Raw genomic sequence first — 26131 nt, forward strand, 5'->3', positions numbered from 1 at the left:
AACTTTGATTTCAAAACAGAGATATACAGCAAGGGAAAGAACTTGTTCTTTGTGATTGCATCTGGCCAAGGGTTCCCCCACGCCTTCCAGATGCAGTGGCTCAGCTTCATGGGTGGCTTCTGATCTCTCATCGGGCAGTGTGGGGAACACCAGGATAGAGTTGCTGAACTAGAAAAGCAAAGACATCAGGATCTTGGGGAAGGTGGCTGTCTGGCCCACAGTGGATGCTTGTATTAAGAAGCTGGAGCTAGAAAAGCATGAAGAAACGTGTCACACATCTGACACAGGTTCTCTGGGATATGACAGCTCAGGTCTCGGCTATACAGGAGCACATGTGAAATGTCACTGGTCATAGAAGGCACAGGCAAAGGGGCACATCTTGCTCTTTGGGAGTAGGGACTGAAGTCTCACATAAGTGTGCACAGAAGCTCTGGTGCCTACAGCAAAGTACACACAGCAGCAGGCAGCTGAGCATGCACCAGCTCTCCACAGCATCCACCTGCCTTCCAAGTCAAACTTTTGCAGTCCAAAATGAAGTCTGTGCTGCTCCAGGTTCCTCCAAAAAGAGCTTGTTTAAAAGTTGTACCTACGTGAGCTTCAGACACACCCTGAGCTACTGGTTCGGTACATGCATAATTTATTCCATAGGTTGGACTGTAATGAGAACAGTTTAGCCCCAGATGGAAATCTTTATTCTGTCTTTATTATAAATCTATACTCTGAGTTTGCTTGCTCTTGCATAATTCCCTCATACTTCTGTAGCTTTAACCAATTCCCCAGCCCAGAGATAATTACATTGTGCCTCTGCAGCCCAGAGGTAAGGATGGCACTCTGAGCTTACAGGAGACAGAAACAGCAATATTTATGACTCCTGATTAAAACATGGTATTGGAAAAAAGTATCACTTAAGTCATCAGGATATCACTTGGCCGTTGTTTTCCTACACGTTTGAATTAGAAAAAAGAATAAAGTTGCATTAAATTAGAAAGATAATTTCAAGACAATATTCAAAGGTTTCCCACAGTGGGTGTATGCTTATATTTTTCTCCACCCATCATAAATCTCAGCAGTAGATCTTTCCCCACTCATAGTTTGCATTAGTAAATTGAACTCTCTGCTCTGTCCCCTCAAAGATTAATGCCTCCATCTGAGGAAGTAGTTGAATACGTGCTGGCGGTAGTGCTTTCATCATTAGCAAATGGGAGACTGTGGGAGGAGAACAGAATTTGCATGTGTTGGATGTTGGCCTAAACATACTCAAACTGAATTCTGGACATCAGGGAAGAATTGATAGAGCATAAGCATTTAATCAGCAAACCACAGAAAAAAAATATTTGAGGAATCCTACTTTTAATTAAAAAGCTTTTCATCCCTCTTTGTTCCAACATGAACAAATGTGTCTGCAGAGTGCACTCCAAACATCTCAAACCCATATTTGCTGTCAAGTGGTATTACATTTTATTAGTGATCCTGGGAAAAGTTTTTAAATCTCTGTGGAAGTTTGAAGTATTTTCACTACTCTATTTTTTGAAGACGCATTTGAGAGACATTTAAACGCTGAAAATGTTAAACTAGTGGTTCAAAGCAAGTGTGGTGCCTCACGTGTGCCCATGGCATCCAGTATAACTTGGTCCTGATCCTTGTACAGACCCCCAAGTTCCTTAACAGTTCTTCTGCTACCTTGGAGTTCCATTTATTCCCCAGTGAGCCTGCTTCAAACAAACCCAGTTTGCTTAAAATCGAAATAAAACGTCAGCAGAGAGGAGGTTGGTTGACTTTGCCACCTGGCTCTGTAGACAGCCATGTGCAGAAAGCTACCTTAGGACCCACCTTTAATCAAATCTAAGTTACGTTAAGCTTTTTTTTTCACAACCAACAGCACGTGAAGGAACAAAATAAGCACGTGCAGTACAGAACAAAGTCCATTCATCAGCGGGATATTTTGGCCCCTAATTGAACAGCAGTCATATCGACTTCCTCCTTTGCCCAGCTCTGGGACTGAGTGTCTTTGCTGTGCTGGGGAAGGAAAGGCAGAAGCACCTGTGGGCACTGCAGATTTTACCACAGTTCTTGCAAGAGTGCACTTGCTAACCAGGGTGCTCTGGCTGCTTTCCAGCCAAGGCAGATACGAGATTTTTGCCTGCCTTGAAATCATCTGAGAAGTTTCAAAACATTTTCTTCACTTCCTGCCTTAAACTTCTGCAACTATTACCTTCTGCGTTAGAGACAGTGGCTTTTAACAACAGGTAAAATTAAATCCTGTGTCTGGCATTTGCCAAGTAGCTTGATATTTTTTGGAAGTTTGATGATGTTTGACATTTTTGTCTGTGTCTGTGTTAGTTTTTTAATTATCCCCTTGTGATCATTGGCAATGGCCTGAAATTGTAGATGTGGAGGATACAGGCCTAGAAGAGTGAAAGAAAACAAGTATATTATATCTTTTTAAAAAGCAGGTTTTAAATTCATTTCTGCTGAAATCACAAAGGTGTTCTAGTCCTGCTTAAGTTTGAAGGCTACTTCAACAGATAGAATCATCAGATTCCCATTGAAGAATATCCTTATGACCTTTACAGTTCCCACAAAGCACTAAATAACTGTTGGGATCTGAGACACCAATTATGACCAGTCAGGCACTGCTACTTTTAGAACGGCCTTTGGTATACGCTGTCATCTCTCTGCCAAAATTTTAAGCAGAGGAAGGTACCTGAACATGAGTTACGCAGGAACCAAGGGCAATAGACCAGAGGCCAGACATCTTATCAGTCAGCCACGGCTTTTGTGTAGATAACACAGCCTGACGCTGTGAAGTGCTGCTTGTTCCTAATTTTTGCCGTGAACAGGGATAACTGGAGGCACTCGGCGTCACGACACCGAGCACCCTCTGTGCTGGGTGACTGCGGAGCCGCTGGCATCGTGCGGGCAGGGCGTGTTTGGTGTTGCTGCACTGACATAGGTCAATACACCAATCGATACTGAGCAGTTGTGTAAAAAACAAACTCCAGGCTCAGTGTGCGAGCAGGGGTGCTGCCTGCGAGGCACGTTGTTTTCTCTGCAGCTGGAATGTGATGTTCTGCGTCGGATGTCGTGATAAGTGTACAGACTGGAGGGAGTGTGCAAGTGCTCCGGATACCGCCAGGGCTGGTGGGTTTGGGCAGTCTGGAGCAGAGATTGGGGCAAATGCATGAGAGGTTCCTGCGGCAGAGGGAATCACCTGTGAGCCCACACCCACAGGGCAGAGCTTGTGGGTCGGCAAGAGACTGGGGACGGCCAAAACGCACACCAGGCTCTGGCCAGGAAAGGTTTCTTATCGCAGCAGTGGTTCCATGCTGAGCTCTGCAGCTCAACAAGGGTTTCTCAGAGGAAAGCTCCATGGAGGCACCCTCGGGCACTCTGAAAGCCTGGTTTGCTCCCCGCGGAGGAGCCGTGGTCCCCCAGCACAGGAGTGTGTGGAGAGGGGCCAGAGCCTGTGGAGGAGGAGGTGGGTGATGCTGGGGGAGAAGAGAGGGTGGTGGGACTGGGGTCCATCTGGACCCTTCAATGGCTCCTGGGGTGAACTTTTAACAGTTCACCTGAACAGACACATTTCTTTAGTTGTTGGAAACATCACTTGGTCTGTTCAGCCTGGAGAAGAGGAGAGGGAGAGGAGACCTTATCGAGGTCTACAACTTCCCCACGAAGGGAAGTGGAGGGGCAGGCACTGATCTCTCCTCTCTGGTGACCAGTGACAGGACACGAGTGGATGGCCTGAAGTTGTGTCAGGGGAGGTTTAGGTTGGCTCTAAGGAAAAGGTTCTTCCCCCAGAGGGTGGTCAGGCACTGAACAGGCTCCCCAGGGCAGTGGTAACAGCACCAAGCCTGACAGAGCTTGAGAAGCCTTTGGACAACGCTCTCCGGTACACGGTGGGGGGTGTCCTGTGCAGGGCCAGGAGTTTGACTCTGACGATGCCCGTGAGTCCCTTCCAGCTCAGAAGCGATTCCGTGATCCCCCAAAGGCGGAGCGGTCGGCAGGAGCCCTCCCGGCCCACGCCCGGCCGGGGCTCGGGGGGCCCGCGGGGCCGCGGCGCTGACTCAGGCGGGCGGCAGGCGGCGCCTTTAAATGTGCCGGGCCCGGCCGCTCCGCCTCAGGTGCCGCCGCCGCCTCCCCCGCCGCGCACCGCGCACCGCGCCTGCGCTGCCCGGCACGACCCGCTCCGTCCGCTCAGCTTTGTGCGGGCCCGGCCCGAGCGAGCGGCGGGACCCGCGGGGCGACCCCGACCCGCAGCACCGACCCCGACCCCCAGCACCGACCCCAACCCCGACCTCGACCCCAGCACCGACAGCCGGGGGCGCGGGCCGCCCGCCACCCTTAAGGTGGATCGCGCTTAAGGTGGAGCGCTGCCGCGAGGCGGATCGGGCGTTAAGGTGGATCGCGCTTAAGGTGGACTCTCGGCGAAGCCGCGCCTGCCGGCGGGGGGGCCGGGGCTCGGCATGGGGAGCCCCGCCTGAAGCGGGGCCCGAGGAGCCGCGCCGGCCCGGCCCGAGGAGGAGGAGGAGGAGGAGGAGATGGGGGAGGCCCGCCGCTGAGGAGCCAGCTTCGCCCCGGCCGCTGACAATGCCCGGCTCCCGGCCGCTCGGCAGGAAAAGGCAGCCCATGGACGAGGGCGAGGTGGGGAGCGCAGCCCGGCGCGGAGCCGGCGGGAGCGGGGCTGCTCCGGCTGCCGGCCGCTCCCTGGGGGAATGGGGGGACGGTGGTGGTGGTGGCGGTGGCGGGGGTTGCCCCGTCGCGTTTGGATTGGGAGAGGTTTAATTTTCTTTAAAGGCAGCTCCTTCATCACCGCCATCCTCCTCCTCCTCCTCCTCCTCGTCCCTTTGCAGCTCTGAAGCCGCCCCGGCCGCAGCCTCCCCGCCGGCCCCCGGGACCCCCCGGCGCAGCGCCATGGAGGCGGTGGGAAAGTTTGAGTTCAGCAGGAAGGACCTGATCGGGCACGGAGCCTTCGCCGTCGTCTTCAAAGGCAGGCACAAAGAGGTGAGAATGCCGGCTTTTTTTTTTTTTTTCCCTTTGCTTTTTGTTCGGTTATTTATTTATTTATTTATTTATTTATTTCCTGGTCTGGGCCGAGCTGGGCAGCGCGTCCCGGTCACCTCGTCCCCGCCGGCTGCGATCGCTGTTTCCAGCCTGGGCATCACCCCGGGCTCGGGGCAGCCCTGGGGATGGCAGGCGTGTTGTTTGTTGTTATTTATTATGGTTCTCTTTGGAGTTTTCTTTGGGAGCAGGCGTGTGTCCCGGCAGGTGGCTTCACCTTGGGGCTGGGAGGCCGGCAGCTGCCTGGGGGGTGTCCACAGACCCCCCCCCAAAACCTGCCCTCACCTCCAAAATAAGGAGTGCGGGGGAGAAATCCCTCCACGCTGTCTGTGAAGTGTGTAGAGAGCTCTTCCTTTAGTTTGGGTTGGGTTTTTTTGGGGTTTTTATTTTGTGTCTGTGAAGTCTTTTCTTTCTCCACTTAATTTTTCCAGGAGGAGGAGAAATCTCATACTGGTAAATAAAAGGAAACCAATCCGACAGTGGATTTTCCATCATTAGGGCTTGGGATAAGCTGTGGCTCCCACAGTGCGTTTATTTCTAGTGATTAAATAAGAGGATAATCGCCATATAAAGTAGTAGCAAAAACCCAAACCTTGGGCTTTTCTCCTTGGGCTGACAAGCATAATTTGGAAAGGGCAAGTCTGAACAAGCGAGAGGTAGGCATTAGGATGTGAAGTGAGAGGCCTTTACCAGTGCTGCACAACACTTTGTTCAATAGTATTTGTAATCTGTTAAGAGGCTGCTTATCCTAATGTAAATTAATGGTGAAATTTACATTTACCTTTGCATTACATATGCACTATTTCAGAAACCTGAGCTGGAAGTAGCTGTGAAATGCATTAACAAGAAGAACCTTGCAAAATCACAAACTCTGCTGGGCAAGGAAATAAAAATCCTTAAGGTAAAGGCAGACTGACTTGTTTCCTTCAGTCTTTGTTCTATATGCCCTTTGTTGCTCCTTTCTTACAGTCTTTTTTTTCCCCTCTTTCTAGGAATTGAAGCATGAAAACATTGTTGCCTTGTATGACTTCCAGGTAAATACATTCAATTACTGCAAAACATTTTGGATTGGGGAAAGGTTGAATGGAGTTTGTGAAACTTCAGTTTTTAACAAATGTTTTGTTTTCAGATGTGTGTTCTGGGGGGAAAAGTCTTCTGATAAGTTAGGGAAAGATAAACAAACACTGTTGAGCAGATCATGTGTTAGTTATTGGCTGGACCATAGAACTTGTGTGAAGTTGGCAGCTGAAGTGGGAGCTTCTGTTCCCAGGATGTAATGCAGTGTGTGTTGAATATGTCTGTGGAGGAAGCTCTTAAGTTCTCAAAATCCTAGAAGTAAAATTACCGTAGTTTATTTTTGGCATGCCCACCTTTGGTTTTCTTTCTCTGGTCCGGATAAACTCCCTGAGAAAATTTCTTTTTCCTGGACCATGTTAAAATAGTGTGAGCATGACTTTGTGGCATATGATTGTCTCCAGTTCCAGAGGATTTTAATTGGCATTTTTCTGTTGTCCTTGTGGCAGTCACTAAGTGTTAAAAATTGCAGCAGACGTTTTTAGATTATTGTGGTTTCCCACAGTTGCCTTTTCCTTCAAAGTCAGCCTTGAAGATCTAATCTGAGGGGCTAAAACCAATCCGCTCTGAAACCCGAGTTATCCAATGACTTTTGGGGGGTTTTTTCCCCCCTGGAATATTTAGTTAACTTGCCCAGTGACCCAGCAGGATTTTTCTTAGACATTAGCGATGCTTTTTAAAATAACGCTGCAGGATGGGAAGCCTGAGATGGAACCCGTGTGTTTGTGGGTGAGGGTCTGGTGCGCCGGGGGGGCTGATGTGGAGTGATGGAGTGACAGCTGTGTGACCGCGGACCCCCGGCCGGCCCTGGGGTGGCTTATCGGGAGCCTGCTGCCCTGTCGCTGATATCACGTGTCCCGCAGGCCGCCGTGTTTGTTGACATTCCTCCTTTTCCCGTGGATTGGCTCCGGTGGCTCCCACGTCACCCCAGACACGAATCCCGGCCGGCCGGAGCAGCAGTGCCTGCCTGCGGTGCCTTCTGGGGGCTGTAGTCTGGGGGCTGTGTCAGCCCTGCCCGCGGCCGGGACACCCCCCGTGTCCCTCCCTGCCCGAGCAGGGGGCTCTGGCCAGGTGCTGCTGGGGCCCGGGGGTTAATTTTGGTGAGAGGTGGAAGTGTGGGGTGTCGGGTTGCTCTGGGAGGGAGAGAAAGCTGCTGGGAGCAGGATTGCTTCTTGGAAATATTGCATTGCTCCTGAGCAGCCCTTCAGAGCTGGGCTGGCAAAGCAGTGGCTGCCTTTGGCCTGATGTGTGCCGCAGAGTAGCTGGGAAAGCTTCCTCTGGGTGCAGGCCACTTGGGGCATTAGATCTTATGGGGTTTTTTTCCTTCTCTGTACCTTCTAAATTTGCTTAACACCTTTTTCACTGAGGCAGTGAGTGGCTGCTCCTGCACTTCTTCTGTAGTTTGCATTTGTATGAATCCTTTATGCTGCTGGGTGTGCTCATTGCAGATCTTTCAAAACTTCTGCTCTGTTCCTCTCCCTGCTTCAAATTACTGCTGGGTAGGAAGCAGCTCAAAGACATTTTCTGCAAAAAGAGCAATTTTATCACTGTTACAATTATAGCAATGCGTTTTTCTCCTTTTGTAATGGGCTTTAGTTAAATCCTATGTATAGCAGTGTAGTCTGGTGAGATTTTTGCAAGAAGCTGTGCTAGATGCCACAAAACAAGAACTTGAGAATGGTCCAGGGGCTCAAGGCGTGCCCAGCTGTATGTTTAGTTACCAGCTTTGTCGGAGAGTCCTTGTGTGACCTGAGTAATTTGATTTCTCAGACAAAATGAGATGATTTAGGGAGCAGTGGGTGTTTTATAGTGCTACCAGGGCGTGGAGTCTCATCTGGTGTGAGGTGATCGGTCACCAGACAGTCTGATGGGGTCCACCCACATAGGTTGTGTGTGTAATGTGTCTCAGTGTTTGGCCTGCTGGGGAGTTGTGTGACAGTAAATTATCTGCAAAGCTAAAAGTGCAGGTCTGTGGAAGGCTGGCTTCTGCCCACTTTTCCTGACTTTGTTGAAAAGACTGCTAATTACTCACCTTGCTCTCCCAAGACAAGATTGGTTGCTTCATTCATAGCTGCATGTGTATTTACCCTCGAAAATATATTTGCAGTTAATTGAGCCTTTCCTTGTAGGCTTTCTAAAACTGAAGAGGTTTATTCTTGTATTACAACATCATAGAGCTGAAGGAAAAAAAATACTTCCTGTGGAACTTAATGTTGCCCTGTAGCTTTGTCTGTCATTGCATTTTGTGTCCTCCCTCGCTCTGCTCTGCCTGTCAACAGTGACTCTGACTTTTACTCGTGTACACAAGGAAATGGTTACCAAAACCACAGTGGCTGCAAGCAAGTGATTACACGCAGTGATGCTTTCATTTGCATTTTCCTGGTTAAAAACTAATGTTAACCAGGCCCCATACAACACAGGATTTTTGATTGAATGCCAGATTTGCTTCAGACAGACATTTGCAGTGCTGATATTGAGCACTGACAAGCAGCTCCCACCCTGGCACCCATAGTTTATCCTTCAAATCCAGGAAAATTGCTGTGCTACTTCTCATGTCATAGATCTTTGTGATATTGGTTCATAAATAATGACAAAATAAGAAGCTTCAGTAAATGATACTGACAAATGTTTAATGCATAAAAGTGCAGTGACTGGACTTTTATAGATCCCCTTGCTGGAGTCCTGAGAGCAGTGTCAGAACATGAGAATGGCTCACAAAATGAAATATGCATATTCCCATTATTATATGCTCATGCATTAATGAGAGGTGCTGTTAATACTTGAGGAGCCTAATGCAAGAATCCCTGCTCAAAAAGAGAATAAATCCTATTGTATTGCATTTCTGAAAGTACTGTCTGTTTAGTGCCTGTATGGAGTTGTGGTGCAGGTTTTTCCTAGGCACAGGAGATGTTTGGCATGCAGTAAAAACTCTATTCTGCCATCTGTGGGGTACATTAGTAGTTACTGAGCAATCCCTGACTCCTCAGCTGGCTTGCAGAGGGGCTGGAGTTGGGGACCCCAGTCTGCAGCAGTCAGGGGGCGTTTAGCAGTCCAGAGGGACATCTGGATACCAGAAGTCTCTTTAGTCTGAAGGCAGCGAAATGAGCTCTTGTTCCTTAAGGTGGAAATTAGTAACAACAAGGATACAAATGATGGTTTCTGCCAGTATGGAAATGAGGTTTCTCGGAAAACTGATCTCCAGAACTCTGAGGATCAGCTCAGCTCTTCACACACATTGACACTGGAAGGTTAGCACGTGTGGTCTGGTGTGTGGGACTTGCTTTGGTTTCCTTTGTGACTCAGGGCATTGATTCTGTGATCTTGATTAGCTGAGAGGATTCAATGGTAGGAAGGTAACTCTCTCGAGCTTTTCAGATCCTGGGAGCACTGTGTCCTAGACAGCTTCTTCCAGCACTACTCAGAACTAAGTTCTTACATGTAACTGAGATCTTTGGGCAATGGGAGATCCTGGGTGTGTTTTCCTCCCTGTGCTGTGCCAGCTGCCCCAGATTAAGTGTCAACTGAAGATCTCACATGTGGCTGTGTTGGTGCTAGGGCAGAAAATCTACTATTCCTGGACATAAGTCATGCTTTGGATATTAGAAAGCATTTTCCTGCATGAAATAGGAAGAAGGATTATTAAACTGGTGTGTCTTCCCTAATTCTGTGCTGTGAGCTGAGCTTGCTTCTTAAAGCAGGCTGGCTAGAACTGTGCTTGTGTGGGTAGTGGGTGGGTTTTGTGTTGGTTTTCTTTTTTTTTTCCCAATTTTTGCACGGGTGGGATGGACTGGTTGTGGCAACCCAGCTGTTAACATCACACAGGGCACTGCCGTGACGTTTGTGTTCAGCCTGTGTTACCTGAGGGTCTGCTTTCCATCACTTGATGACAAGTTGGCTTGTTGTACTCACGAGTTTGGGATGAGCTGAGAGTAATGCCTAACTCGCTCATCTAGCACAGACTCACCAAAAATATTTCTGCTGGGATGACTGTATCACCTGGAGACAAAGAACACGGAGTCCTTGCAGTGCAGTTTTTCTCATGCACATGGATTAAGGAATGGGTGGCAGAACAAACACTTCTCAGCTTAGTGATCAGTCAGCCTGGTGATAATAACAGCCTTGTCATGTTGCTACTGTATAGCAAGTCCCTGTGATCAATAGGATGGTGGCTGCTGGGCTGTGATGTTCTGCTGTGCTGTCTGCACCATCACCCTTTTCTGACACGAAGCCTTGAGCTGTTAGTCTGCATCTTGTGTACGTGCCTGCTTCTGTCCCCCGGGACCTCTGGAGTGCAGTGTCCTTAGGTGTGTCCTTCCCAGTGCCCTCCAGCCTCATCAGCTGCAGTGCCGTGCTGGGGAGCGTGGTGTGGGATGAATCAGTGTTGCAGCAGTGTCACCTCATGCCTCACCACCTCTCGTGCCACCTCACGCAGGATCTCCTGGTCCTCAGGCGCTGCTGTTTGGGTGCCCTGTCTCGGGGAGACAGGGCTGCCCTGTGACACTGGGAGTGACTAAGGAGGCACTCTGTGTCTGGGAGATCACAGTCCTGAGGTCAGGCTGCCTGGTTAAATCCTGTTTTAATTCCATCCCCGAGCGAAGCTGGCAGGTTGCCTGGTGAGTGGGTGTAAAGTGCAGGCTTCTCTGAAGTGCCAAGCAATCCTCTTTCTGTTTGCGCTGCGGACAGGAATGGTGTGTGTGCTGTCCTGCTCCGTCAGCATCCTCGCATCTGTTGAAGGGAATCACTGAAGATTGGATCTGGCTTAATTTAGAGCTGGAAGGGAAAAGGACAAAAACCCAACCACCTGCTGCCAGTAGTTTTGTAGGGTGAGGCTTGAGAGTTTAGTGGACCAAAATGGATATGTTTGTGGAGAGTTGAGAATTTTATAGTCTTTTTTTCTTTTAAGGCTGGCTTCACTAGCTGAGTACCCCACTGTGCAGGTCACAGAAACATCTAGCAAATATTGACCACTAAATATAGACCTCAGAGGAGTCATAGGCTTTTTATAGAGGGAGTTGTCTTGCTGCATTTCTGAAGTTATGATCACCGTTTTACTCATCCTGTGTGTAAAGCACATACCTGTGTTCCTCTCACATGATGAAGGTGTCATGGAAGAGCCGGCGACGTGGTGGTTAATAGCCTCCAAAGCTCCTGTGGAAGGTAGCATTACTCAGACTATAATGACAGATCAAGGAATGTTTCCCAGGAGTAATCGGAAACTGGTAGGCTGTTGTGTTCGCAGTTTGACAGCAAAGCTCTGTAGCGGCAGAAGTGCTGCCTGTGCTGCTCTTCTTGAAGTCCCATCAGTGTTTCCACCATGAAAATTTCCACTGTGTAAATCCTTGTGATGACTGAATGCATTTGGTTGGAGTGAGCAAAGATTTGGAGGATAGATGGGAAGAGGTGCCTCGTAATCAGTGGCTGGATGGGATTACATTCAGATGGAGAAACACTGTTTGAATTTATTTTGAGTATTTATATGTTCAAACCACAGCCTAATTAAAAGATTTAATTTTGTGGCTGGACCGAACTTGCTCCTAAACTGCAATAAAACTGTGTTTCAAAAGCTCATCTTAATGCTCAGGCTTATCTAGAGAACTGAGGATACAGTTCACTTTCAAGTGTCTTCCTTTCTCCTCTCCCTTTCTTGCACCACCTGCCTTCCCACCTGTTGATACCAATTGAAAAGCTTTGCAGAACAAGCAGACTAGCAAACAGAGGGTTGGTGCTGGTGGTAGGAATCCAGGCTGGATGGCTCTGCTTTGCTTTGGCAAAGCACCTCGAGAAGCTCTGGTCCTTGGAAGTGGATGTGGGTCATCCATGAGGTAAACTGCCTTCATCCCAGAAGTGAGATACAGTGGGAAATGGGCAGCCAAACACAGGGGTGGTCAGCAAAGGTGGTGGTCTTTGATTTGCAAGGGGGTTTGGTTTGGTTTTGTTTTCAAAATAAGTACCGGTGTTTTTGTTTGCTTTCTGTTGGCTGGGTGTTGTTTTTGTTTGGGTTTTTTTGCTGTTACTTACGTTTATGTAACAATAACAAATGGCACACTTGGTGGAAAATGAACAAGAATGATGTGGTCTTCACATGCAAAGTTTCTCAGATACAGACCTAAACATATTTTGCTTAAGCAAAAGCATCTTAATTGTCTTCAGATGTTATGGTTCCTCTCTGAGAAATGTATTAAAAAATGTTCACAGCAGAATCCAGCAGAGCCCTGCCCATAGATAGCTTTGCAACCTCTTCTGTGCTTGCTGAATAGCAAAGAGGTGCTTTAACTGTGCTATATCTCCTGGATTATAATGTGCAGACCTTAAATATCACCATAAATGTAGCGATGCTGTCAAAATGCAAAGTGAGGATCTCGGAGCTGCATTTGTTTACTAAGCAAGGTTGTTTCAAGGGGGGCTGATAGAAATGAATCAAATTGTGCATCACTGGTTGCTTAGGGCAATAATGTTCTGTCTGGCTGCAGGAGCACCTGGCCTGTCTCCCAGCATCAGAGTAACAGGAGGAATTAGGTCAGCTGAGCTGGCATAGTAGGGATCAACCAGACTGTGGGTGGGAGGGGGGGATGAAAGATGCGTAATTTTAAGTCATTAGAGATCCCATTTAGCAAAGTGTCTTTAAATGTCCAGGAAGGCAGGGCCTCCTAGCTGGGGTGTGAGAGCTGCTGGTGTGATGGGGAACCCCAGGGGCCACAGTGGGGTCCCGTGGTGCCAGGCAGGGCTGGGAGGCAGCCCCAGGGGCTGCGGGGTGGGCTCTGTGTGTCCTCTCCCTGTGTGTGCTGTGTCCTGTCACAACTCAACCACGGGGGGACTTTCTCTCTGAAGGCTTCATTTGCATTTGATGTTCTCTTCATTTAGTTGGCAATTGTAGCCAGCATGTTAAATATGTTAAAAGTACCCATTTCTCTGTTTTTTAAATACTGCAGATTTGAGCCCATGTTTCTCTGGCTTCCAGTGGCTGGATTCTTTTTCCCCTCATAATTCAAGACCGTTTTTATTTGAAAGAAAACTTTAATGCTTTTTTTTCTTTAAATTCCTTATTTCCACACCTTTGTGATAACAAGTGTGTTTGTTTCCTTGAATCTGGTACATGAAGTCTCAAATAAATGGATATAAAAGAGAAGACTCGCAAAGGCCAGTCACTCATGCAGCTGCCATAGAAGAGCTCAGGGAGGTCAGACATTTTCAGAGTTGCTTAAAAAAAAAACAAACAAAGAAGACCAACAAAATAACTGAACAACTCCTGCAGAGTATCAGATTGTGTTGGGGATATACCACTAAAAAACAAGCAATTCCCAACTTTATCAGTGGAACTACATTAATCAAACAAAAATCAAACTTCAGGACTTGGTCACTTTGCTTGTACTTGCACATATCTCAGTAAATTAATATGTCTCAATGACTGTCATTAAAACTGAAATGTTCACATGTTTTCCACTTCAACCCCCAGCTCTCCCCCCACAACTCCTGCTCATTGGGCAGGCTCATAAAATGCAACTTTACAGTATGCAAGGATTTAATTCCAGTACATGTGACTGAGCTTAAGGGAATGGGGAATTCAACCTTAAAAGTTCAGTTCATAGCATGGCTGTGATACAGAAAGGAGATAAGGAATAAATACAGAAAAGCAAATCGGATCTTGATTATTTTTATCATTGTTTTTAGAATTCTGCAGTTTCCTCTCTTGATAGTATTAACATAATGCATTGCCATTTGCAAAGGAGCTTACTTTTGTTCGAAAAAGCTTCTAGGTATTATTCTGCCTGTTGGCAAGGGGGGTAACTACTTCCTTCTACTCTGGGTCAGGAAGTCCAAACTTTTCAGGATTCTGATGGCTTTTTTTTCGTCTACATTCTCTTATCCTTGCTGGGCTGCTGCAGCTGCTGCATGCAGGTGTGGCCTGCAGCCAATGCTCTTGGGCAGTGATGTCTCCCCAGGAGTCGGCTGGGGGGGCACAGACTGCTGTAGGAGGTGCAGCCTTACCCCCAGAGCAAAATGAGGGAGTAAGGAGGGATTGCTTTTCAGTGCTCCTTGCAGCACAAGTCCTCAGTTTGCTCTGATGTGCACGTTTTTGGTCTTGCCTTGAAGCTCTGTGACCTGTGAAACCCAGCACTTTGTCTCTCTACCCCATTATGACCTGAATCCCATGGTCTGGTTTCTGTGGTCAGGCTCAGATGCAGCTCCAGCTGTGGCCTGCTGTGCTGTGCTGCTCTGCAGAGGCCCCGTCTGCCTCTGAAGGAGAGCCAGGTTTTTCTCTCTGAGCTCTCTGCAAGTGCTGTGGTCACCAGTCATCCAACAAGTGCCTTGGATCTCAGGGCTTTGGTGGAGGCCAGCAGTGAAGTTGTGTGAAGCCTAGAGCAGAGTGCCCAGCAGTGGGAGTGTGACCAGCACTGCTGCCTCTGCCTGCAGGCAGGGGAGGGGCTGCTCTGAAGGAACCTGCTGAAAGCTCCTGTCCAGTGGAAGGGATGGGGAAGTTTCTTCAGGTCACTTGAAGACTGAGCTGCCTTCTCAGCTGTGCTCCCATTTGTCCTGGGTGGGATGAGCTGCCTGGCAAAACAGCAGCTCCGTGGACATGACGTTGTCTCGTTTGGTTTTTAATGTCATGCAGGCAGACTTCAGAACCGTTGCCAGGAGGATGGGAAATACTTTCCCTCCCTTCCTGAAGCCTGTGTAGAACCAAAGGATAACCTTCCTGCTGTTTTTACTCTGCCCTGAAGTACAACCTGTCCTGAAACAACTCATCAGATTTACAGTGGAGAACATGTAGTGCTTGGAATGGGACAGTGCAGACCCTTGGCATCACTGTTCTTCTCGTCCTACAAAAATTTGCCTTCTGCAAGGGCAGCCATAAACCATTTCTGTGCTGCAGGGCCTCCCTTCTGCTTGCTTAGTGCCTCTGCTGATGCTCTGCATCCTGGACAAACTGGCAGGTCAGTAGGAAGTGGAATGCAGTTGAGAGCCAGTGCAGAAGTTCGTGGGCCTCTCTGGGTCTTGCTTTCTGGTGCTTATTCCATGGGATCTACAGAAAGAAACTAGAAGCCCTCATGCTTCTGGGAAGTCACAGATCTGCTGACCATGGTAATAACACTGTCCAGTCAGTAGCAGTAGGTTTTATTGCTGGACCTGGATGTGTCAAAACAAGCAAAGGTATTGAATAGGCTGGGATGGTGGTGTGTGTTGTTTGCATGTCACTTGCTGGACCTTGTGCTTTTCTGTGACTGCTACTGTAGCCCAAGATTTATCACTTCAGGGTAGCCCTTACTCAAGAGGAAAGTGGCTACTTGTTCCTTATAACTTACTAACTCTCTTGGTTCAGGACTTTGCTGGCTGCATGACTTGAATCCCAGAAGTCTGTCCTAAAACATGCTTTTGTCTGGCTGTGAAGCTGTGTCTGGGCTTGAGAAACATTTTGTGGTATTGTATGTCCATGCAGAGAGGAGATTATACTGCAGTGAGTGCTTTCCTTTTCTTTCTTCATCTGAGTTAATTGTTGTCTGCTGAATTGGAAACCTGTTCAAAATGTTCCTGAGTTCCTTATAGAGGTTCAAGAGGAGTGAGGAGGATGACCAGGGATAGAGAACAGGTGAACACAGGAGGCTCTGAGACATGTTTTTCTCTTCACTTGAGGTCAAAAGGCATGTAAATACCTTATAGCTGTTTGCTTTGGATCAGTTTTCCAAAGGATGATGAGCATTGGTAGGTGCTCCCACATTTCAGATTGTCTCTTTTGTTCAGATGGTTGCGTCAGGAGATAATCCTTGCAGAGCGTGACAGTTTTCCTTTCCCTCTCCAGGGGTTAGGTTGCTCAAGCCAAGCTGTGAGCCCCAGTGAAATAATACAAAGACATTTTACTTTTTTTGCAAGTTTCTTCCATCTCTTGAGGACAGTGGGTTTGTTTTTCCCCAGCCCAGTGTGCTTGAGAGGCCCTGCCTGAGCTAGTGGCTTTCCAGGTGCCATCGGCCTGGGAATTGGCTCCTGTAACACAGTTGTGTTTATTACAGACTGTGTTCATGATTCCAGTTTCACTGTCAGAAAGCAATGACTAGAGACCATAGGCCAGGAGGGCACCAGCTCCATGAGATCCCATTGGCAAGATAAGAGGATGCAGTGTGCTGTGGTTCTGCTGCAGTGAGTGGGGGAAGTAGCAAAAGTCAAAAAAAAAAAAAGATGGAAAAGCTTAGCTTTCTGTTGGTGTTATCTTCCACTGTCAGACCCTCAGCTTTGCTACACTGCTGTTGTGTTGGTGCAGTTGGTTGAGTCCCAGCCTCGATTACAGAGATCCATGCATGGCAATTATCTTGGCTTGGCAGTGCCTCTGGGTGCTGTTGGAGAGGTGGTATGGGAGATATCTCCTGAGTGGTACAAACCAGGAACCTTTGCCATCAGAGGGAGGCCAGCAAACGGGCTGATCTTCAGGAGGGTAACAAAACCAGTCCTAAGGACTTGAGTCCATACAGCTCCTCTCCTACAGACAGCAGGAGCTTTGTCAGCCCTGTGGTGCTCAGCACATGGTCGTAACAGTGGACCTACATTTGTGATCAAAGTGTTCCTCCTGTATCCCCCAGTCTTCCTAGAAAGGAAGACTTGTGTGAGGTGGAAGCCATTCTTCACTGGTTTTACCCCAGAGCCTGTTACAGCACTGATCCCTCATAGATAGGTGAGAACACTGTGCTGCTGAGAGAGTCCTGAGTGTTGTGTAATCACATTTCCACTTTTTTTCCTTCCTGAGCACCTTTCTAAACTCGGTGGCAGGCTGAGTGCAGGGGTAGAGTGCAGAGGAGGATTTTTCTAAGGAAAATTCCTCTTGCTGACTTTTTAAGCTGTGGTGGGAGGATGACTAACTGTGGGTACACCCAGACATTTCCCTTTGGACACACCTAAAGACACACTTTCCAAGAAGATCATGCCACCTTCCCATATGGGTGGAGAGAAAATTTAAAGGGAGACAGGACTGCTGGGTCTTGATATCCATGATGCCATCCCTCCTAGTGTCCCAGTGAGGAATTTTAGCAGAGCACAGTCCTGGGGTGATTTATGGTGTACTGCTAAACGAGATTTCTTCATTTCTTTGTCCTCCATCAGCAGATGTGTGTTATTTGTAGACAGCAGAGGCTGTTGCCTATTTTTACACTCAATTAAATTGTAACTTCATTGCTGGGGCCTCTGCTGCAAGAAACACAAGTCAGGCAATGATCCAGACTGATTAATTATCAACTTAATGCCTTTGGCAGAGGCCTTTTGCTGCTATTGTGGAGCATGGTCAGGGTGCTGCTGGACTTTGTGATGAGAGGAAAAGTTCGGGTGTTGTCTCTGTGCTGTTCCCTTCATTGAGCTTGTTTAGTGACAGGATTAGCCTTGGCTGCCCCAACTGGCACATGTGAATAAGAGGTCCAGAGGAAATTATCTGTAGTGCTTCTTGGACATGAGCCTCTGCAGAAATTCAGCAAACTGTCACACTTTTCTTGTTGCTGATATGGAAACAAGTGGGCTGAGTGTTTTGGGTTTTTTTTTTTTTTTTGGAGAAACTGGTAGCTTGCAAAATTTGGCTTGTGGTATTTTTTCCTTGTTTTGTTAATGAACAAATCATAAATATAGTGGAAGGATAAAAATGGACAAGAAATAGTTTCTGCTGCTGAATCAGCTTGAGAAAAGTCCATCAGCCTGTTTGAGAAACTAGCAGTGTCTTTAGACAGCTGACTGTTGTAACCAGAGTAAGCTCTACTGGCTTTTTACAAACAAGAGCTTGTTTCTGGGACTCTTCCTGAAATAAATGTTTAGTTTTGTTGGCAAAATTTTACAACTCTCTTTCTGGTAATTGGGTCTTGAAATGCTGAAGCTGCAAATGTGGAAGTTGTTCTCCCTGCTACAGGCATCTGTGATCTGAAAATACCCTTGCTAGATGTTCCTCTGCTGCGGTGGGTGTGTGTGCATCCAGGGGATGGCTGAGGGAGCCATCTACTTCTCTCCTAGAAGCCTTTTAGACATTGCCCTCTTATCCCACCAACAGAGGGTGAAGAGATAAAACCACCAACCACCAAGGTCACGTTGTTGGGAGGTCGAGCATCTCCCTTACCAGTGAAGGTCCTTGTTTAACCCTGGTCACTGTACATGCTGGCTGCCAAAAATCAATGGCTTGCTTGATGATGTTTGTTTGCAGAGTCTTTAAATAATGTAGAGTGGAAAAACAACCAAACTGCTCAGTGTACATTAGTTGTTGGCTAACAAACTATTACAAATATCTTCTGGGCTTGGTTTGTGTAAGCTCTGCTTCCTCTTCATTTTCTACATAGGTAATAATATACTGAGCTTCCCCAAACCCAGCTGTCACTACACATTTTCATATATGGAGTTATTGAGCTGCAATGAACACAGCATGTTTAGCCAAGAAGTGCCTATGAAAACTGTTGCTGTGGCACTGATGAACTTGGTGTGGGCTGCAAAACCCACTTCAGACACTTCCTTTGTGCCCAACAGTTGCCTGGCACTGAGCTCCCTGAGCAGCTGCACTGTAGTTCTGGTGTGTCTCATGTCTTCTGGTACATCTGGGGCTGGAGTTTCTGTAGAACTGAAAGTCCTGATCAACCTTGGCTTTCCAGTGTTCCTGCTTAGGACAGCAGGAGCTGGTGGGCTTCGAACACTCCTGAACATTCTCCCTCAGCGCTTTGTCATGTGCAGAGCTTGTAATGATGCTTGGGATTTTCTCCTTGCACTGCTTCCCTTTGACTGGTGCTTTTAACCACAGACTGGTTTCCCACTTCACCCAAAGTGTGTATGAAATTGGATGACTTAATGTGTGCTGCTTTCAAACACAGGGGTTGGAAAACAAAGCCTGTTTAAAGTAGTGCTTGTCATGCAAGGAAGTGCAACAAACGCCTTCTTGAAGTATCAGAGAAAATTGCTTTCTGAGCAAACAAGGGGACTTCAAAAAGCTCATCTGGGCTTGGCAGTGAGAGCAGCTGTAAGAGTCGAGGGTGGCCCTGGGCTGTGGTGAACACTTGAACCCGGGGCTGCCTGGTGCCTTGGGCCCCTCTGGGGGAAGGTGGCCGTGCAGCTGTGGCTTGAGTCTCTCAAATCACAGGTAATTCAGCTTCCTCCTCTCTCCCCCTCTTCCTCCAACCAGTCTTCCAGCCAGCATATGGAAACCCAGAGTTCACATTGTGGGGTTAAAAGAGGACAGAAGAGAAAGGATGGGAGGTGCAGAGGACTCGAGGCATTGACAAAGGCAGGCAATTTGGTACAGGCTTGACAGGAGGTAGAGTCCTGTGGGCAGACCAAGATGAAAGGGACTGAGAGCAGACACTGGAGACTGCTTGGAAACCAAGCAGCTGGTAGGGTGGATGCTGGGGATTTTGAAATGATAGTTGGGCTCAGAAGAGGAATTGGATGGGCAGGTACCTAAACAGCCTGTAAGTGAAGTCATACTGCCCCAGTGCCATGGAAATGAAGTCTCTTGCTCTCTGCCACTACTTTTAGAACTTCTCTACCCACTCAAGCAATTGCTGCCAGCTCATGTCCCTGGCTGGGCCTTGAGTTGAGGAGTGACTTCCAGTTTGCGGGCTTTAGGAGTGACTTAGTTCACAGGTTTTTATGTAATAGGTCTGCTTCTGTCTGACTTCTGTTCAACAACAGGATTTAGTCATTAGGCCTTCTGGGTCTACCTGGGGTTGAAAGATCTGCCTGATTTCATGTTTGTTCTGCCAGTAGTTTGGTGGCTCTGCCAGACACATGCCAGGCAGCTGCTGGTGTCACCACATGCTGTATGGTTGTGGGGGACTTCACACTAACCTGTGATTGTACTGTGGATATACAGTCTTGTACATGTTTCCTAAGGGCAGGGTCCTGGGGGAGAGGGTCAGCTAAGGCAGGAGGTAAACTCTCAAGGTGGGAAGAGCATCACAGGGCAGCATCTGTAGGAACTTAGGAAGACCAGTGTTTGGCCTGGTCTCAGCTGGTGTTGACCCCTAAGATAATCCAGACAGCTTTACCCACCTGATAATGGCACTCTGTTAATGCATGTGGAAAATCTGATTGGCCAGTGTTGCATTTTTTACCCCAGATCCTTCCGTTTTTTACCAGCAACTGAAGGTGAATCTCTTGGGCACTTTTCAGCCATGGGGTTGAACTGCAGGTCCCAGAGTTGCATTGCTCTTATCTCTCTCCTCAGACCAGAGCTGCTCACATGAGCATAGCTGCTATAAAGGGCCCAGTTAAATGTGGACATGATTAGGGCTCTAAGATAGAAGTGTGCCAGCATCTGTGTTGCGTGCCACTGTTAATCCCCAGGGCTGGACAGGACATGAAGACCCAAGCCACAATACAGGAGATCAGCTTGATTAAACAGATGCACACTCAGAAAGCAATAACATGACATTTTTCAAAGTAAGCAATCTTCCAGGAATTAACCGATAATGTTTTTACCCTCTCTTCAGTCAGACTCATAACAGAGCACAGATTATCTGTTTAAATGTAAGTGCAGCAATTAAGTGTGTGAAATATTTCAATGCGTAAATCCCTTATTTTTCTATTTTCTATTTCCCCAGGAACTGGCAAACTCTGTCTACTTGGTTATGGAGGTGAGTGTGTGCTGCCTTTTTCTGTTTTTACCCTTTTTCCCTCTTTTAATTTTTTTTAAGCTTGTTTTGAGCGGACCCAGCGAGTTCACAAGTGGTTCTTCCTGCTGGCAGTCTCACCTGTGATGCTTTGCTAATCTAATCTGCAGCTGCAAGCCTTTGAGAGGCAGAGCTGTGTGGGTGCAGATAGCAGCAGAGGGATTTTTCATATTGCTGCTGGCAGAAGGTCGTGCTGGCACAGGCTTGAGCAGTCAGACGTTTTACCTCAAGGGTCAAATGGGTGCTCCTGGGTGGCATCTGCTTCAAAGATACATGGGGAGAGAATTTTCTGGACACAGCTTACCTGCAAAGCTTGTGAATGTTTTCTGTCCTCTGCAGTTTTCACACTGAGGTCTTGTTGATTTTTCTTAATGATGTGAACACTGATGGGAGGAATTTCAGCTTCCAGCTGTGGCTGCTCCCAGGCTTTCCTCAGCCAGCTGGCTGGTGGTGTCTCCAGTGGTGACCCTTCTGCTTTGTTCTGGTTTTACCTTTCTCTCTGATGTGCACAAGAGCTGGTTAATGCTGGTGTATCATAATGCAGCATAACATTTGGGGGAAATGGGACAGGAGAGGAACCCACAGGAATGGGGTTTTCCCTGCCAACTTCCGAATATGCGTCTTGATATGTGTTTAAGTATTGTGATGAGCCTGCCATCCTAGTGAAGTTTACTGTTTTTCTTTTTAATTTTTGATTTGCCTTACATTAACTGAGCTTTCTGTTCTGTTTGCAGTACTGTAATGGTGGTGACCTGGCTGACTACCTTCACAGTAAGTAGAACAGTATGGAGAATATCCTCTGTATTCAGAAGGAAATACTGACTGGTTTAGCTCATTCAGGTTTCTGGGGCTTGTACAAGATCTAAGTAAGCAGATTGTATATCCTTTTTTCTTTTTAAATTCCTGCAAAATAAAGAGTATCACTGCCCCTCTTCTGAGAGGTTCACCCTTGGTAATCATTTGAAAACTGAGACTCCATTACAATAAAAGCTGGTTTTATAGTCCTTTCTATGCAGGTCAGTAGTGACTGTTGTCAGTAGTTATGTATTTTAGTTACAATGGCCTTACAGGTTAAACATATTTCAACACTGCTGGGGACACAGTTTGTCTTTTCTTGGTCACTGGCAAAAAGCTGTTTATACTGGAGCCTTGCAGTCCTGTAGGGTCGGATTAAAATAAGATCCCAAGAGTATATTTCACATTCTTTAAGTTTACCCCTAAGGGTGTTTCCACATCTAGAGCAGAACACATTTTCTATTTCAGTGTATTGAGGGTGACTGTAGTGTAGCCACTCGTGCTGTGGGGGTGACAAAAACTACTGACTTCAGGGTCATGTGCAGACTACAGCACTGGTACCTGGGACTGTGGTGCCTTGAATAATTTTTGATGAGACTCAAGGGTGTCTCTGCCATCAAAGCAAATGAAAAATGCTTTGCCAGCTCTGTTGCTGGGACTCAGGCTGCAGTCTCCCAAGGTATTTTTCAGGGGAGCACATGGCAAAGATACAGGATCCTGGCCTTTGAGACAATCACCTTGCACCTGAGTACCTAAAATAAATAGGATAACATGTTTAACAATTTACTTAGCTGCAGTCAGAAACAGCCTTTTATTTTTTTGTTGCCCTGACTGAATTTTTTTCCTTTAAAGTTGCTTTCTTGATGTTTTGCATGTTAACTAGAAGATTACTAAATGTAAAGAGACAAGTTTAATCTCATTTTATGTGTGGCTCTGGGTCATGGTTAAACAAAGTTTGTTCACATTGTTCAAATTAAAAGCTAGTCAGCTGGATAATACTTCAGGCTCCTTACTGAGGTGTGTGATGCCTGGAAATGGCAGAAATTGAAGGATTAAAAGCTAAATTTACATTTGCCCCACAGCTAGTGTTGGTGTCCCTAGAATGATTATTTGGGGCTTGATGCTAGCACATTGCACTCTATTTATACAGGCTAATGAATTATGCTTGTGGACTTCAGTTTTCAGAAAGAATTTATTACTTGAAGGGGGAAAAAAAGGAATATTTTGCCTTTCCTGTGTTTTATTTGTTTAAAATGTGGGTGAGATAGAAGTAACAGGCATTTGGTTTTTAAAATGCAGGTTTAGTGTGCTTTGTCTTAGATAAGTGATGGTGTTTTGCATCTCTTGGGTATTACTGTGCTTTAAAAGGAGTGTCTTTGGTGGTGGTGGAACACTTATGAACACTGAGGGTGCTTTTGTATTTGGTACCTTCTTTTTCTCTTTGAATACAAGTGCAAATTTTATTCATAAAATGCTTTTTAAAAATAGCAAAACTTCAGTTTTACCAATGCATGGGCTTTGAAAGCCAAAGTTTTTAGCTTTCATGCCCACGAAATGAATCTTGCTGTTAAAGCACTGGGCTGTGCACTCTTCTTGGCAAAGCTGTGTGGGTAAGCAAGAACACAGCTTCTGGCCAAATGACTTACAGAAACAGGGATTTGTTGAAAATCTTTCTGTTCATACTGCTGCTTCTGTGTGTGCATTGTCATCTTCTCCCTTCAGCCAACCCCCCCCCCGCCAAAAAAACCCCAAGAAAAAAGTGAAGCATGCAGTTGGTTAGGCTGTTAATACAGCTCACTTCCTTCTTCATCAGTTGAGATTACTTGGGAAGCTGGTGGTTAGTTTGAGAAAGTGATGGTGAATTTTATTTTCCAAATAAAATTCAGTTTTACCCCAGCTGGGTCTGTTTGAGCGTTGCCTGGGGTATGATTTGATCCTTCTCTGCCTGAGTTAAATTGAGAAAGTTAACCTTTAGCTCTGTTTTTACCAATAAAATACATTACCGTGACAACTCGAAAGAGCAGCTGTTGTGACTGGGAAACTGGTGCTTACTTTCATTTTAACTCTTAACATCTGTTTGCTTGCTGGTTGCCAGTGAAGAGAACCCAGCAGGCACTGATTTCCAGAGGGAGGAGTCAGTAAGGGACTGCAGTTAGTTCACTGCTGCAGAGATCTGGGTCTTCCAGATCCCAAAGCCTACATGTGAAGTGTCAGCTTTCTCCATTCCACTGCACTCTCCTTTGGGGTATCTCCTCTTCCAGCTTCTGCAGACACTCAGGGTGCTTTTGACAGGAGTGATTTTTTTACTGAATGCTCATCTTGGAAAGTTTAGATTTCTGACAGGATGTTTCAGTGGCTCATCTCTATGGAGCAGTTATTGTGCTGCTTCAGTTATTTTGATAATTGTGTGAGGGTGTTTAATTGCAGATCTCCTTTCCACTGGCTCCTCAGACATTTGTGCTGGTAGTTCCTGTAACACTTTAACCAAGCTGTGCATGCAAATCCCCTGTTCCTCATTGAATGAGCTGCTTGTAAGCTTCCCGATCCATTCTGCCCTCTAATTACAGGCATTAGGCAATATGGTAATTCCATGTTGAATCCAAAGGCACTCTAATTCTCCTTGTCTTCATAACTGGAGGACGTGCATATGTGCACGTTGCAGTGCTGTTGGCCAGACCCATCTCTTGGGTACAACCCAAGGTTGTGTCTCAGCACAGCTTCTCTGGTGTTGTTGTCCTTCAGTGGTACAATGCAGTTTCCCTCCTGGGAGGATCTCTATGCATGTTGGTTTAAATTAAGCCCATCATGGGGATGTATTGAGCTGAGAGTGGCAGATCTCTGCTGTGTGTGGTACAGCTGTGGGGAGTGTTACAGAAGTGACCATCCTCTCTACAGGAGTAACTGGAATTCTGTGTCCTCAGGTACTTAGGAGGTCAGAGCAGGCTGGTCTAAAATTCCTTCTTAAATTCTGTGAGTTGGCATTGACACAGGCTGTTATGGGCACTTTACAGGAGAGTATTTTTGACCTTTCCCCAAGCTGTTTCTTTTGTATCAGAGCAGGATATTTCTTGGTTTGACCACAACAGATGCAGGGAGCTGTGATCCTTCTAGTCCATCCCAAGTAGGACCCTTTTTCAAACCAGAGGTGTGAAGCACTGCTGTGTAGCTTTTTTCCCTCTGCAGCCAGGTAATTAAGAAATATCTATGACAGGACTTGGCCTATCATGAATAAATCTCCTGACTTGTACAGAAGACTTCACAGGGGTCCCACTGGCCATGCTGTGCATGAGTGGAACTCTGGGGTAGGTGTAAGCCAGGCCCCAAATAAATCAGCTTCATCTCAGGCTTCAGTGTGATTTGGATTGGGCCCATGTTAGAGATACTTGTGACACCTGTGGGTAACAGGAGATGTTCTTTTTCCCAAACAACTTTTCCAGAATGGTGTTGTAATGTAACATCAGTGGGTGTACTCCAGTGCACCTACTCTTGGATCAGCTGTCAAGGGCTGTTTACTACAATTTACTACAGTTTACCTGGCAGCCTCCTGCAGGTTGAACATCTCAGCACAGGCTGACCAGGGCACTTCTTAGGTCATTTCATCCTTTTTCTGCGCCTCAAGAGCTACAAAGCACAGAGGCCCCACACTGACCCAGAGTAAATATTTGCTGTGATCTACTGACCTGTGCAGCCGCTGTTCCCAAGGCAGAAGGCAGAGTGCCTCCTCACTGAAGTGGAGCCCATGAAAATAAACACAGGGATATTATTGCTTCTCAGTCATGGCAAAGTAGGGCTTGTGAAACAGCTCTCTCTGCAAGAATGTGTTGCTCACCACAGACATCCCCAGGGATGCCCAGACTTTAGTGCAGGCTTAGTATTTGGCCAGCGGTTTCCTGATGAAGATGAAGATGACAGAAGTACAAGTTCCCTATTTGGGATGCAGCAAGGAAAGAGTTGTTTTGTTCTACAGTGTTTATTTTTTGGATGGCACCTAAATTGAATGAGTTTTCTGTATCTTCTTCTACACTCTGCTGTTGGTAACTGGTCTAGGAAGTCTTTCTCAGGCCAATATCCTGAAGTCTGTGAAAATGTCAGTTGTATTTATGTCTCTGTCCTTCAGCTGCAGATTGGTGCTGTCACACAGCAGACTGATGGGCTGAGTGTGAGAGATAAGGAGTTTTGTTTCCTGTGTTACAGCCTGGTTGTCAATGGAGGGAGGTAAAAGGGTAGGCCCCTGCACTCCCCCAGGAGCTGACTGTCCCTCCTCTGTTCCTGAGGGTAGCACTTCAATTTCACAGTCCTGCCTTCCTACCTGGATTTGTGGGATTTAATGCTGCCAGAGGATCCAGACCTCTCATTTTGCTGCACTGCAGCGTGGTAGTTGCACTTTGCCACTGCAGTTGCACTGGAGAACCTGTCTGCAGGCTCAAGACACCAGTTTAGATTGTGTGTGCCAGGAAAACAGTACTTTTGCAGGGCTGAGAGCTTTGTACAGAGTTCTGCGGAGCGGAAAAGCTTAATTTCTGCAGAAATTAATAGTTTAGAAGCCCTATTTTCTATGGGTGAGTGGATTTTTCTGATCTTGGTAGCAG

The 26131-nt window shown here is 46.9% G+C and overlaps 1 protein-coding gene across 5 annotated transcripts in view; it reads left to right on the forward strand.

Annotated features, from left to right (window-relative positions):
* Positions 1-26131, forward strand: part of ULK1 (unc-51 like autophagy activating kinase 1) — a 94508-nt gene that overhangs the window by 11690 nt on the left and 56687 nt on the right. For 2 of the 5 annotated variants that reach the window (XM_051769190.1, XM_051769192.1), the window contains exons 1-6: positions 4113-4644; positions 4854-5004; positions 5870-5962; positions 6054-6095; positions 20679-20711; positions 21482-21518. In XM_051769190.1, coding sequence (XP_051625150.1) covers positions 4915-5004; positions 5870-5962; positions 6054-6095; positions 20679-20711; positions 21482-21518 — 295 coding nt within the window. In that variant the 5' untranslated portion in view covers positions 4113-4644; positions 4854-4914. Of the gene's footprint in view, positions 1-4111; positions 4645-4853; positions 5005-5869; positions 5963-6053; positions 6096-15194; positions 15286-20678; positions 20712-21481; positions 21519-26131 lie in introns of those variants that run through there. The other 3 variants (XM_051769193.1, XM_051769191.1, XM_051769194.1) reach the window with 3 other exon arrangements.

This window comes from Manacus candei, unplaced genomic scaffold, assembly GCF_025592945.1.
Source record: "Manacus candei isolate 608988 ecotype Guabito, Panama unplaced genomic scaffold, ASM2559294v1 h1tg000103l, whole genome shotgun sequence".
Classification (NCBI taxonomy): Eukaryota; Metazoa; Chordata; class Aves; order Passeriformes; family Pipridae; genus Manacus; species Manacus candei.